Here is a 13,941-nt window from a genome sequence, read left to right on the forward strand (position 1 = left end):
GGCCAGGGGGCTCAGGGGCAGAGGCTCTCACTTTGCAGGTGTGGGTCTTGGGACGCACTCAAGACGGGGATGGAGCCACAGCAGAGCAGAGGGAGACAGAGGTGAAGAGCGGGGATGACAGGTCAGCTTCTCAGTGATTAAAGTCATTGGCTGCTCTTCTGAAGGTGCAGAGGTGCTCCTGTGGAGAGAGGAGGTGGCTGAGGCCCCCAGCTGCCGCTGGCACGCAGGGACCCTCCTGCACAGCAGGGCCCAGAGCGGCCAAGGCTCCCCAGCACGGCTGGAGCTGCTGGCACAGCTTGGCCCAGCTGGACAGCTGCCCCTCAAGGCCCCGGCGAGCAGGGGATGGCTCTGGGCAGGGTCCCTGGCCAGGAGCGGGCCCCAGAGCGCCTCTGCCTTTCAAGGGCAATCTTGTCCCCGCTCTTTCTCCTGCCCACCTTGCTTTGCCTCTGCCCACTGCTCCTGGGGCTGCTCTTGGCCAGGCAGCCTCAGTGGGAGCCAGCACTGGCTGCAGCCCCAGCGGGCTCCCCAGGACAAGGCCCAACATTTAAGAGGCCAATGAAAGGCCTGGGCAGCAGCAGAACTCCTGGCAGAGTTATTTGGACAACCACTGACTATCTACAGGTCCTCAGCAGACTCACTGGGAATGTTTCCTGACTATGAGCAGCCTTTCAAGAAGCTGTTTGAGGCCGAGATCAGCAAAACACTCACCCTTTTCTCTTCCAGCAATACCAGATTCCAGCATAGCACATCAGCAGGAAAAGTGCTCCACCAGCCACAGTGGCCATTAACTTAATCAAGCCATGTGTTCCCTGGTAGAAAACTCTTCTCATGCTCTCCCAGATCTTCTGAGCATGTCTTGTGGTGCCGGCTGCATCTGTGGGAGCAATGGGCAGCGTGAGCCTGTGCTGTGCTCCACTGCTGAGCTGGCAGCACGCTGGATACGGCCAGGACGTTCTCTGTTTCCCCCAGAGCTGGGGCCTGCAGGCACCTTGCCACCCCTTGGCACAGGCTGTGCCCCCCAACAGAGCCCAGAAAGCTGAGAGCAGAGCCCGGGGGACAGCACAGCTGCTTGGGCAGTGGCTCCTTCCAGGGACACGGGCCAAACCCATCCCTGAGCAGCCACTGCCACCCCTGACCCTCCCTTCCCTGTGACAGCTCCCCCAGCCCAAGGAGAAAAAAAATGTCCAAAAGTTCCTTTGCTTATTCCCATTACCTGGAGGGTCCTGTATATAGTAATGGTCATGAGGATCTGATTATTTTCAATTTTTTTTTTTTTTTTTTTTTTTTTTTTTTTTATATTGAGACAGATGAGGCAGCCTTATTGTTTTTAGATTTGGTAGGTCTATTTTTTCTTAGTATGATTGTTTTCTTATAAATCCACATGTTAACTTATTTTTATTTAGATATTTTTGTTTCCCAAGCTATTATTTTGACAATCTCTTATTCACTTCTTAGTTAATGTTCTATCTATAAACAATTTTGACTCTGTTTTTATAGGAATAAAAAGATCTCAGAAAGCTGTATTTTTAATTTTGTTCACATTCTCTCCCCACTCCCAACATTTACTGTGATACTTTTGGAAACATCCCTGACGATAGCTAGAGTTATTTGGGAAATGCTTGGCTTAACCTGGGAAATGGATTATTATTTTTGCTGCTCTAAACCTACATTGTTCCAAGTTTCACAGCCACTGTCCTGATGGATACCTATGTGAAATAAAACAATGTTTGTGAGGCAGCTGAAGAGCTCAGACTTCAGGGATTAAAATACCTTGGAGAAGGAGGAGGAGGAAAGGATAGAACAGCCTGTTTCCATGGCTGTTTTTTCATTTCTAGTATGCCAGAAGTATGGTAGGCTACAGCTGTCTCCAAATGTCATTGAATTAGAGAAAAACTCTCTCCAGGGCAAATGATGCAACACTTTGCCTCACAATCCATCAGCCTTAATTACAGTGAGAGGTAGGTCTTAATTATAATCTGATTAGTGCAAATCAACATTGTGTGAATGGCAAGAAGAATTTGCTTGTCAACAGATGAATATGTCCCACTGAAGAATGAACAAAATCTGCCTTTACTTGGAAGAAAGGAGACATGGAGCAATGCAGTATTTGGGTTTTATCCAGTGGTAAATGGGGCAAGAAGCTGTAACAACTCACCTGTTTTACAGAACACAAGCACTGATACAGCCAATAGTGCACCCACACTGAAGGGATCTTCAGAACATTGCTTTATTTCTTAACGAGAAATGGGCAGCAAAATGCATTTATCTGAGCTGGAAGCCCTGTTCCTCTCCTGTTTCTCCTTGAGCACACTGTTCTCTGCAGACTTCACTGTGCAGCCCATCAATCCTCTCTTGGCCAACAGCTAAATGGCACAACTACCAAAACACAGGTGCCAGCATCATCACCCCAGCATTATTCCAGCACTGCTCTGCTGGTGCACAGCAGCACAGAATGGCTTGGCTTGGAAGGGACATTTAAAGGCCATCTAGTGCAGTGCCCTGCAGTGAGCAGGGACACCTTTGGATCAGGTTGCTCAGAGCATGAGCTTGAATGTCAGCAGGGATGGATGCCCACCTCTCTGGGCAACCTGTGCCAGGGTTTCAAAACCCACAGTGTGAAAAACATCTTCATTAGGTCTAGTCTGAATTTACTGTCTTTTAGATTGAAAACATTCCCCCTCAGTCTTGTCACAACAGGCCCTACTAAAAATTCTGTCCTGTCTTTTCTAAAAGCTCCCTTAAAGTACTGAAAGGTAGCAATCAGGTCTGCGTGGAGCCTTCCCTCTTCCAGGCTGAACACCCCCAGCTATCCCAGCCTGTCTCCAAAGCAGAGGGGCTCCAGCCCTCAGAGCATTCTGTCCCTCCTCTGGACTAGCTCCAACAGGACCATGTCCTTTCTGTGCTGGGCACCCAGAGGTGGATGCAGTACTCCAGGTGGGCTCACACCAGAGCAGAGGGGTGGTGGAATCACCTCCTTCAAGCTGCTGGGCAGCCTCCTTTGGAGGCACATGGCTGGCTCATGTCCAGCCTCTCTCCTTGCAGCAGCCACAAGTCCTTCTCAGCAGGGCTGCTCTCCATCCCTTCATCCCCCAGCCTGTGAGATCAGCTGGGCTGGGACCCTGTCATAGCCCTTGGACAGAGCTGCTGGGCAGGATGAGCTCCCTGGTGAAGAAGGCAGATCCCACTCCCCACACAATTCCACGCTGGCCATGAGGTCACAGCAGCCTGTGGGGTGACAGCAGGCTGAGGTGACAGCAGGCTCTGAGGTCACAGAGGTCCCAGAGCCCCGTGGTTGCACAGCACCACGAGGACCGAGCAGTCAGTCCTTGACCACGACTGTTGCGGCAGCAGCGGCGGCGGCAGCAGCGGTGCTGACATTGGGACAGCGGTGTCAGGACAGTGGTGGCAGCAAGAGCTGCAGGACTGGCAGAGGGCAAGGCACCATGGCCTTTGCTCTGCGTCTCCTCCTCCTGCTCCTCCTGGCAGTGGCCCTGCCTGACAGGGCTGCCCAGGCTGCTCCGCAGCGAGCACAGGGAGCAGGTGAGCCCGCGGCCTGGCTTCCCTTTCCTGGGACAGCACTTCCTTCTCCTGGGAAGAGTTGGGGATGGTTTTCCACAGGCCTTTAGGGAGGCTTTCCTCTGTGAGAGGGAGAGAGTCCCCAGGGGCCCTGGGCTGGTCCTGCTGCCTCTGCAGGGATGTTGCACAGGGCCTGCAAAGAGGGTGGAGAGTGACCAGAGCCAGCCCAGAGCTCCCCAGCCCCTCTGCAGCTTTGGCCATGTCCATTGACATCTGGCTCCCACAGCCTTACCCAAACCCCTCGCAGTGCCCAGTTCCCTAAGGCAGAAGGGGATCCCAGTGCACCATGGCCATGGTTCTGATCTGTGCTTCCTTCTAGATTGGGATCATGACTTGAATTATTTGGGATCGCTGGTGAATGAGACTTTGAAAATCTCGGAGAATGCTGGAGGTAAGTTCTGAATTGCCACTTGTACTGATGGAATAATCTGTCAAGGTGGAAAGTGCTCACTTAAGTGCCGTTTGCGTTAAGGTCGTGTGAGGGTTGAAGGATTCTGGAAATTTTTCCCTGCTCCCTTCTGGAGCCTTGAGTAATCCCACAGCATCGCTGTCAGTGGGAGGAAGGAGCATTTAGCTGTCAATCTTCTAACTGTGTGCAATGCCAGTGTCTCCTTCCATGTGCTCTGTGCAGCCACGGAGAGGAGCAGAGAGGGAAGGGGCTGTGCCCAGGGCTTTGCCTTTCGCGGCTCCTTTGCCAGCCCCAGGGAGCCTGAGGATCTCCTACAGAGCCACGGGAGCTCTTCTGTCCTGCCTTTTCTTGCAGCCAAGCCACTTGGTGAAGGTGATCTGGCTTCCCAACCCACGTCCAGGACTGAGGCTCGGGGAGATGGTGAGGGTAGGTGAAGGCCTTTCCCCCTGGGAGAGCTGCCAGCTCAGAGCCCAAAGCTCAGCCAGGGCAGCATCACTGCAGGTGTCAGGACAGAGCCGTGCACGTGTGTGCCCCCGTCCTGTGCTATCCCCTCACCTCTCCCGCGGCTCAGTGCTGCCTGTGCAGATGAGCAGAGGTGACAGAAGCTTCTGTGGCTGTTGAGTTACAGGTGTGTCTGCAGGCAGGACTTTCCCAGCTCCTGGGTTGGTAACTGTACGCAAGCCCGGCTCCCATCGCAGGGGTGAGTGGTGTGTCCCTCCTGACCCCACAGGCTGAGCACTGGTTTTCTGGGATCCATTCCTGCAAAGGGGAACTATTTTCACTTAAGGTCCTCCAAGTGGAAAGAACAAAGCTACAGGACACCAGAAACCCCATGTGCCATCCAAAATCACTCCGCAAATGCTGAAGGAAATGCTGCAGGAAGGACAAGGTGGGTCCATGTCCCTCAGCCTTCTCCTGAGACTCAGCAGCCAGGGGCTTTCTTTGCACAGTGGGAAGAGGATCCATGGCAGCCTCGCTGCCCCACTGTTGCTTTCATGGCCTGCAGGGCTGTTTCCCAGCCTGGCCTGGCTGCAGCTTCTCCCCAGCCTCTGCAGGAAGGCATTTGGCATCAGCAGGCAGGGAGCCCAAAGTGCAGCAGGGGTCATGCTCACACTGAGATCCCCTGCAATTTCTCGGTCCCCAGGTAGATCAGAAAGGGCAGCTGTTTTGATAGTGTAGGCCCTGGCCAATGCCAAAAAATTTTCAGGGATTCTTGATCCTTAACCATGCCTTTGACAAGCATTGCCTCCTGAAGTTTCCCCAGTGGGGAATGGTTCCATCTGATCCAGCTGCCCCTTTCTGCAGAAGTGGACAGAGCGGCTGTGCTGAAGGCGGCGTTTCCCGGAGGAAGCAGTGGCCCATGGGCAGCCTCTGCTGCAGGAAGGGAGGCCATGCCAGGCACAGTCACAGGAGGTAATTGCTGTGCCTCTGGGCCTGAGCCCTGCTGAGGCTTGAGCTGCCATCTCTGCTGCTTGGCAGTGCAGGCACAGCCCGGCCAAGACTGGCACAGCCCAGAGGAATTATCCCCAGCAGGCTCAGGGCACTCGGCTACTGAGCAGTCCTGCTGGGGTCCATCCATGGGAGACACGTCCCAAAACCTGGCAGGGGCTGCAAAGGGGGGTGCCCATGGTGGGGAATGGGCAGAGGGGGAGGCCAAGCCTCCAATGTGTCCTGAGAGGGCCTGACTCTGCCCCCTTGGGCTGGGAGAGCTGTCCCAGGGAAAAGAGGGATGGAGACAGAGAGGAAGGCAGGAAGGGAGGGAGAGAGGGCAGGAGTGAGGGAGGGATAGTTGTGCAACTGCCTGCTGCAGTTTTTCCTCATTGCTTTAGCAAGACTTTCAGCTGTAGCTGTGAGAGAGCCCCAATGGGCCTTGGGCTGCTCCAGCCACCTCTTCCAGGGATGTTGCACAGGGACTGCAAAGAGCTTGGAGAGTGACCAGACACCAACCCAGAGGTCCTCTGGCCCCTGTGCAGCTTTGGCCATTGTCCTCTAACATTTGGCACCCAGGGTCTTACCTGACACCCTTGCAGTGCCCAGTTGTCAAAAGTAGAAGGGGATCTCAGCACACCATGGCAGGGTTCTGATCTGGGCTCCCTTCTAGATTGGAATCACAACTTGCATTATCCAGAGGCCCTGCTGGATGACAGCTTGAAACACTTGAGAAATGCTGGAGGTAAGTTCTCAATGGTCCTTTCCTGGCAGAATAAGCAGTTTCAATGTCCTGGCACCACTGCAGGTGTCAGGACAGAGACATACACGTGTGTGCCCTCGCCCATCGCGTTCCCCTCAGCACTGCTTCCGTGGCTCAGTGCTGCCTGTGCAGATGAGCAGAGGTGACAGAAGCTTCTGTGGCTGTTGAGTTACAGGTGTGTCTGCAGGCAGGACTTTCCCAGCTCCTGGGTTGGTAACTGTACGCAAGCCCGGCTCCCATCGCAGGGGTGAGTGGTGTGTCCCTCCTGACCCCACAGGCTGAGCACTGGTTTTCTGGGATCCATTCCTGCAAAGGGGAACTGTTTTCTCTTAAGGTCCTCCAAGTGGAAAGAACAAAGCTGCAGGACACCAGAAACCCCATGTGCCATCAAAACCCATGAGGCAAATGCTGAAGGAAATGCTGGAGGGAGGACAAGGTGGGTCCATGTCCCTCAGCCTTCTCCTGAGACTCAACAGCCAGGACCCCTGCTCTGGCCCTGTCACCCCCCACCAGGGATGTTGCACAGGGCCTGCAAAGAGGGTGGAGAGTGACCAGAGCCAGCCCAGAGCTCCCCAGGCCCCTCTGCAGCTTTGGCCATGTCCATCGACATCTGGTACTCACGATCTAACCCAAACCCCTTGCAGTGCCCACTACCCCAAGGCAGAAGTGGATCCCAGCGCACCATGGACGTGGTTCTGATCTGTACTGGCTTCTAGACTGGGATCAGGACATGGATTATCTGGAAGCCCGGCTAGATGACAGCTGGCAAGACTTGGAGAATGCTGGAGGCAAGTTCTCAATGTGCTTTTCCTGATGGAATAATGTCAAGGTGGCAAGAGCTCACTCATGTGCCATATCCCTTAACATAATCTCAGGGCTGAAGGATTCTGGAAGCCTTGCCCTGCTCCCTTCTGGAGCCCTGAGTGATCCCACAGCATCGCTGTCAGTGGGAGGAAGGAGCATTTAGCTGTCAATCTTCTTCCCATGTGCAATGCCAGTGTCTCCTTCCGTGTGCTCTGTGCAGCCACGGAGAGGAGCAGAGAGGGAAGGGGCTGGGCCCAGGGCTGTGCCTTGTGCAGCTCCTTTGCCAGCCCCAGGGAGCCTGAGGATCTCCTACAGATCCACGGGAGCTCTTCTGTCCTGCCTTTCCTTGCAGCCAAGCCTCCTGGTGAAGGTGATCTGGCTTCCCAACCCACGTCCAGGACTGAGGCCCTGGGAGATGGCGAGGGTAGGTGAAGGCCTTTCCCCCTGGGAGAGCTGCCAGCTCAGAGCCCAAAGCTCGGCCAGGGCAGCATCGCTGCAGGTGTCAGGACAGAGCCGTGCACGTGTGTGCCCTCACCCTGCACGATCCCCTCACTACTGCTCAGAATTGGCAGCTTTTTGGAGGAGGGAGGGCCCTGGCCCTGGCCCAAAAGCCAAGGCATTTTTTGAACCTTATCCCCATATTTGACAAGCATGAGGTCCTGAAAATGCCAGCACCCAAATCAAGAACTTCTCCATCTGGTTCAGCTGTGCCTCTTCCTTTCTCAAGGGATGGACCAAAAGACCATGCAGGTGGAGACGTTTCCCAGAGGAAGCAGTGGCTCATTGGCAGGAAAGAAGGCGATGCCAGGCACAGGCCCAGACACAGGAGGTAATTGCTGTGCTGGGCTCAGCCCTTGGCGGGGCTGTGTGCCAGCAGCTCTTCCCCTAGGGCTGGCCCTTGCATGACCCAGCAGCAGCCAAAGCTGGAGGCACCTCAGCTTCCAGGCCTCTGGAGCTCGTTTCCAGCTCCTGGGAAATGGGACTCATGCACCAACATCTATCCCACTGCAGCTGCTCCCAGAGGTAGCCGTGAGCGCCCAGAGGCCCGAGGCACAGGAGCAGCCCCGAGCGGGAGCCCTGCCACGAGCCCAGGGCCACAGCCAGCCCTGGCTCCCAACTGGGCAGGGGCTGCACTGGCCCCTGACAGGGCCTGGCTCTGTCCCCTTGGGCTGGGGGAGATGTCATGGAGAAGGGAGGCTCAGGGGTGGCAGTGGCTGCTCAGGGATGGGTTTGGCCCGTGTCCCTGGAAGGAGCCACTGCCCAAGCAGCTGTGCTGTCCCCCGGGCTCTGCTCCCGGCCTTCTGGGCTTTGCTGGGTGGCACAGCCTGTGCCAAGGGCCAACAAGGTGCCTGCAGGCCCCAGCTCTGGGGGAAACAGAGAACATCCTGGACATACCCACCATGCTGCCAGCTCAGCAGCACAGCACAGCACGGGCTCTCACTGCCCATTGCTCCCACAGATGCAGCCAGCACCACAACACGTGTTCCCAATTCCCAGAAGGACATCGGAAGAGGTTTCTGTCAGGGAACACGCTGTTGGCCAGAAGTAATGGCAGGCCTGATTTTTTTGGTGCATTTCTTCGTTTTATGTGGTGTTGGAATCTGGTATTGCTGGAAGAGAAAACGGTGAGTGTTTTGTTCATCTTTCCCTCAAACAGCTTCTTTTGAAAGTCTATTGTAGAATAGAAACATTCCCAGTGAGGCTGCTGTGGACCTGTAGATGGTCAGTGGTCCAAATAACTCTGCCAAGAGTTCTGCTGCTGCCCAGGCCTTTAATTGGCCTCTTAATTGCTGGGCCTTGTCCTGGGGAGCCCGCTGGGGCTGCAGCCAGTGCTGGCTCCCACTGAGGCTGCCTGGCCAAGAGCAGCCCCAGGAGCAGCGGGCAGAGGCAAAGCAAGGTGGGCAGGAGAAAGAGCGGGGACGAGATTGCCCTTGAAAGGCAGAGGCGCTCTGGGGCCCGCTCCTGGCCAGGGACCCTGCCCAGAGCCATCCCCTGCTCGCCGGGGCCTTGAGGGGCAGCTGTCCAGCTGGGCCAAGCTGTGCCAGCAGCTCCAGCCGTGCTGGGGAGCCTTGGCCGCTCTGGGCCCTGCTGTGCAGGAGGGTCCCTGCGTGCCAGCGGCAGCTGGGGGCCTCAGCCACCTCCTCTCTCCACAGGAGCACCTCTGCACCTCCAGATGTCCTGCCAAACACGTTAGTCTGGGAGACCTGCACCTGTCATCCTCCATCTGCAAGCCAGTGTCCATTTTCCCTGCCACAGCTCCATTTTCAGCTTATTGCTGTGCCGCCACCACCCAGAACAGGACCCTCTGTCCCTGCAGGTGCTGGCCCTGGTGCCTGGCCAGGCCTGAATGTGGGCCCCTCCTGCCAGGGAAGGGCTTGAGCAACACCTTTGGGCTTCTGCTCTGGGCTCTGGCTGGTACCACCAGCACTGGCACAGCTGCTTGGCTGGCCACAGCCTTGGCTGGGCAGGCAGCAGCTGGGCATGGGGTACCACGTCATCTTTGTTTTTCATTTGTAGAAATTAGAAATTTTAGAACTCTTTAGAATTATTATTGATAGAAAGTAAACCCCAAATATTTCTTCCCAATTTCCATAGTTGTTTAGTATTTTTCAAATTAGTTTTAGAATTCTGAAAAGGCAACCGCGTTTTGTCTTTGCTTTTCATTCTTAGAAATTTGAAACTTTTAGAAATATTTAGAAATATTTTTTGTAGAAAGAAATCTACAAACATTTTTTTGCTTATTTCCATAGTAGTTCAGGGTTTTTCAAGGTAGTTTTAGAATTCAGAAAATCTTGGAACATTTTACACTTCTAGAATAAAAACTGAAATTGCATTCAATTGGTGATCTTCATTCTAGGAAGAACTAAGACACCCCAAAACACCCAGCCTACTGGAGAGGCTCTTTTCCCGCTGGAGATTTGTACCTAGTCTCAACAACTAACCTAAGACCTTTTCCCAGATATTTTTCGGGACTTCTGATAAGCTCCCCTCTTAGGCTTCAGAGGGAATCTTTGAGCACAGTGAGAATCTCCCGCTGTGCAGGAGGGTCCCTGTGTGCCAGCTGCAGCTGGGACCTCAGCCATCTCCTCTCTCAATAGGTGCCCCTCTGCAGCTTCACGAGAAAGGCCAAACACCTCCCTCAGGGACACCTGCACCACACATTTCACATCTCCATGCCCATGCCCAATGTCCCTGGCACAGCTGCATTACCAGCTTGCTGCTGTGCAGATGCTGCCACCACCCACAGCAAGGCCCTGTGTCCCTGAAGGGACCCGCCCTGCTCTGTGGCCTGGACTGAAGGTGGGTCCCTCCTGCCAGGGCAGGGCCCAGCACAGCTCTTCTGTTCCAATAAAGAGATGGAGCTCTCACCCCAGTGTCCAGCTGGTACCACCAGCAAAGCCCACACAGCACCAGCCCTGGCTGAGCCCCATGTCCAGGAGCAGGCAGGGCTGACCAGAGTGTGGGTGGCAGGAGCCAGGCAGGGGCTGCTGTGACCAGCAGCGGGGCACTGAGGGGCTGGGGGAGTCCGTGTTGAGCGTCCCTGGGATGAGGGCACATTTCCTTCAGTGGCATCACCTGGGCCTGGACCTCCTCCAGTGCCATGACCAGGAAAAGAGGAAACCATCAAGAGCATCTCCTGGGACACTGCCTGACCAGCAATGTCAGCAGGCAAAACCAAGGTTTTGTTTAGCAATGACCCTTTGAAGAAGTCAAAGATTGACAATCAGGGCAGTCCAGTAGTACAGATGGGAGTACTTCCCTCTGGGAAGGGGGTCCTGTCACTTCACAGTCTCCATCCCCCGCTGGGAACCGCAGAACTCTGGCCAGCCCTGCTCCTCCCGTGCCCTTGTCAGACCTGGGGGGGAGGAGGCTGAACCGGAGCCCTGTGACCTCTTCAAAAGCCAGAAACCAAAGAGAAAGAGAAATTCCCGGGATTAACTTTTAAAGGGTGGTGTTCACAGGCTGATGTCACTTTTCAATGGGCAAAACTACTGTCAGAATTTTGAAGTCTTAAACAGCAGATGAACTGAAGAACCTGCCCTAGCCCTTCCAAACAGGGAAAAAGAATTTGAATTTTATGTGGGTGTTGAACAGAAGCAGGCCAAAGGAGTTCTAGTGCAAAACACTACAGGGCAGTTCTTGAAGACCAATGGCCCCTTTTTCTAAAATGTTAGACCACCTGGCAAGAGGTGGCCCCATTGTTTGTAAACTTGTGCAGCCACGGCTTTAGTGGTAAGTGAGGAGAGTAGGAGGCTCTCTAATCCTTAAAGCCTCACAGCAAGTTAAGGCTGTGGCAACCAAGAAAGCCCCTCACAGAACGGGATGATCCAGATTTAACAAGTGGGAAAGAGTTTAACCCCACTGTCTTTTAAACTGGTCCTGAGGGTGAAGACCTGAAGGAAACTCATGACTGGATTCAGGTAATAGATCTCCAGATGCCAAGGAGATATTAAATTATCCTCCCTGGAATTAAAGTTGGGAATTTTTTCTTTCTCTAGAGCAGTAAATTAGGATGTTGGTGGAGGTTTCTGGTTCTGTTCCCAACAGGGCAGCCATTTGGCACAGCCCATGAACACGGCATTGCAGTCCATGTGGCTGTAGGACAGATCCTTGTGTTCTGCTTCTTTCCTCTCCCACTCCCCACTGCCACCAGCTCCCCCCGGGCAATGAGGGGGTTCCCGGCTGAGCAAAAGCAGCACAAACGTGCAGCAGCTCAAGGATCCGCTCCCTGCTCACTTGCCGGGACAGGGCTGCCCTGGGCCTTGCCATGGACAGAGGCTCCCCCTTCTCTGCTCGCTCTGACCCTCCTGCCCCAGCCTCGCTCACTTCCATTCACGTTCCTCCTGCCAGGGGCACTCTCCACACGGATCATGGCTCTGATTCCTTGGATCCTCAGCACTGTTTATCCTGGATTTTAGCCAGGGCTTCCCCTGGGTTTGGGGCTGGGCTATGCAGGCTGGAATGTGTGGAGCTTTCCCCAGCCACCGTTCGGGGTGCATGTCTCCCTTTTCCCCAGCAATTTCACTCTGTCTTCTCCTTCCCGACGTTTCCCCTCAGCAGGGCTGAGCCTTTTGCCGCCCTTTTTCCCCTCAGCGCTGGCCCCGCCCCCCGCTCAGGCCTCGCCCCCCTCGGCTCGGAGCGGAACGCCGTTCCTTCCTCCCTCATTAAAACCTCGCTAATTAATGCCCTGGCGGGCAGGAGCAGGGCTTTGCAGGAGCTCTGTGGGACAGCCTGGCTGCGTGGGGCAGGGCAGAGATGCCCGCTCTAGGCCCTCCCCTTTCAGGGCAGGGATCCAGGGCACCGTGAGCTCCCCCAGAAAAATGCTCTGTCCCGGCCCACAGCTACACGAAAGGGAGAGGAGGAAAGCAGGGTGCCAGTGACACAGCAGCCCTCAAGAGTTCCCCAGCTGTGTGTTCTGCCCCCTCCCACCTCTTCCAGCTCCATGCCATGTGGACAGGAGCTCACAAAGAGCAAGAAAACAGAAACAAGCTCCACAGCGAATTCCTGGGAGAAAAATCCATGGATGGCCAGGAGGCTGCTGTGGCTCCTTCCTGAAAATCGGGGCTGTTGGGAGCACGGCACAGGGTGTCCCAGGACTTAGAGCTGGACACTGAACCCTCCTGGATCTCCTTGACACCCGTCCCAGGCAAGGACTGTCCTGGATATCCTCCTGCATCTGCCCCAGGAAGGTCCCCGCTCCCTGGTGCGGGATGGGACGGGTAGAGGACAAGGAATGAAGGTCAGAAGAAGAATACAGAGATGCTTCTTGCCACTGTAGCAAGAAATTTGGTGCAGTGAAAGCTCAGCTGGAGACGAAGGTGGCCAAAAATGTGAGGCACAAGAAAAATTGACTTGTTAAATGCATTTATTAAAAAAATACAGAAATTACGTCATCCCCTTCCTGGATGTGGATGGTCACCTGATAAACACAGACACCGTACAGGTTTTCTAATGCATTCTTTCCATCCCTCTTTGCATCTCACCCATCCCTTCCCAGTGGAAAACATGCATTATACCAAGGGACACTGCAAAGTCCTGGAAAAGGGCAAGCCCTGCTCAGCAGAAAACAAACCACCCCTGACTGAACCACAGCATTCCCATCTTGAATCCAAACGCAGCATGTGCCAGCTATTGGGAAGAAAGGAACCCTATGGCAGTCAAAACCAGAGCAGTGGGACAAGAATGAGTGCTCTTTGGAATATCCTGATTGATTTACAACAGAGGCTCTGCAGAAGTTGGTGAGCTGCTAAGAAAAAACTCTTGCAGTCCTCGCCAGCCATTTCAGGAGATCTCCCCAGAGACAGAGGAACTTCACCTCCCTTTGTCTCTGGGGGATCTTCTCTGGCACAGGGTAGTGGTTGTTTGAAGTTGGTGCCGCTGCAGCATTCTGGGAGCTGGGGCTTGACACAGGTGGCAGCAGCACTCTTCCTGATGTGCTGCCACTTGCTCCAGGGAAGGATTCATTGCAAGGGGCTGAGCTCCGGTTCTTATTTCCAGGCTTTTCCCGGCCATGTTCATGTTCAGGGATGAGCCGGTTGTGTGATCCCTGAATTGGGTGGGGCATTGATGTCACAAAGGGGCTGAGCGCTGGGGTGATGCAGGGCCATGATGTCACACAGCTGTCCTGGCCACAGCATTGTGACATCACCACGCCAGCCCTATATAAACAGGGCCAGCCCCTGCAGCTGCCAGTGCAGTCACCATGGGACGTGCCGTAGCCATGTGTGACGGTGGCATCCTGATGCCTGCACTTGTCCTGCTGCTGGTTGCTGTGGCTGGTGGGCCATTGGCCACTGGAAACCACGGAGGCAGCAGATGAGGAGGAGATGGAAGCGCCCCAGGGTTAGGCCCAGAGGCTCATGGAGGAACCGAGCAGCCCCTGCAGCTCCCAGGTTCTCCAGGCCTCGGGCGACCCCTCGCAAGCGGCCAGGTGCTCCCGCAAGCCCTCTGGAGATCTCCT

At 54.9% G+C, this 13,941-nt stretch overlaps 1 protein-coding gene across 1 annotated transcript; it reads left to right on the plus strand.

Moving 5' to 3' along the window:
* The first annotated feature begins 3,205 nt into the window (after window positions 1-3,205).
* LOC147646170 (uncharacterized) lies at window positions 3,206-9,813 on the plus strand. Its single transcript, XM_086873853.1, has 11 exons — window positions 3,206-3,540; window positions 3,896-3,967; window positions 4,340-4,411; window positions 4,614-4,685; window positions 4,773-4,874; window positions 5,291-5,398; window positions 6,821-6,964; window positions 7,333-7,404; window positions 7,708-7,809; window positions 8,440-8,605; window positions 9,134-9,813. Exons 1-11 carry the CDS (start codon window positions 3,444-3,446, stop codon window positions 9,357-9,359), a joined length of 1,233 nt encoding a protein of 410 aa, XP_086729979.1. The 5' UTR covers window positions 3,206-3,443; the 3' UTR covers window positions 9,360-9,813.
* The last annotated feature ends 4,128 nt before the right edge of the window (window positions 9,814-13,941 follow it).

This window comes from Cyanistes caeruleus, unplaced genomic scaffold, assembly GCF_971803275.1.
Source record: "Cyanistes caeruleus unplaced genomic scaffold, bCyaCae1.hap1.1 HAP1_SCAFFOLD_117, whole genome shotgun sequence".
Taxonomy (NCBI): Eukaryota; Metazoa; Chordata; class Aves; order Passeriformes; family Paridae; genus Cyanistes; species Cyanistes caeruleus.

Coding starts and splice junctions, on each gene's coding strand:
- LOC147646170 (XM_086873853.1), top strand. CDS start 3,444: ATGGCCTTTGCTCTGCGTCTCCTCCTCCTGCTCCTCCTGGCAGTGGCC. Junction 3,541..3,895: donor GCAGCGAGCACAGGGAGCAG/GTGAGCCCGCGG, acceptor GCTTCCTTCTAG/ATTGGGATCATGACTTGAAT. Junction 4,875..5,290: donor AATGCTGCAGGAAGGACAAG/GTGGGTCCATGT, acceptor CCCTTTCTGCAG/AAGTGGACAGAGCGGCTGTG.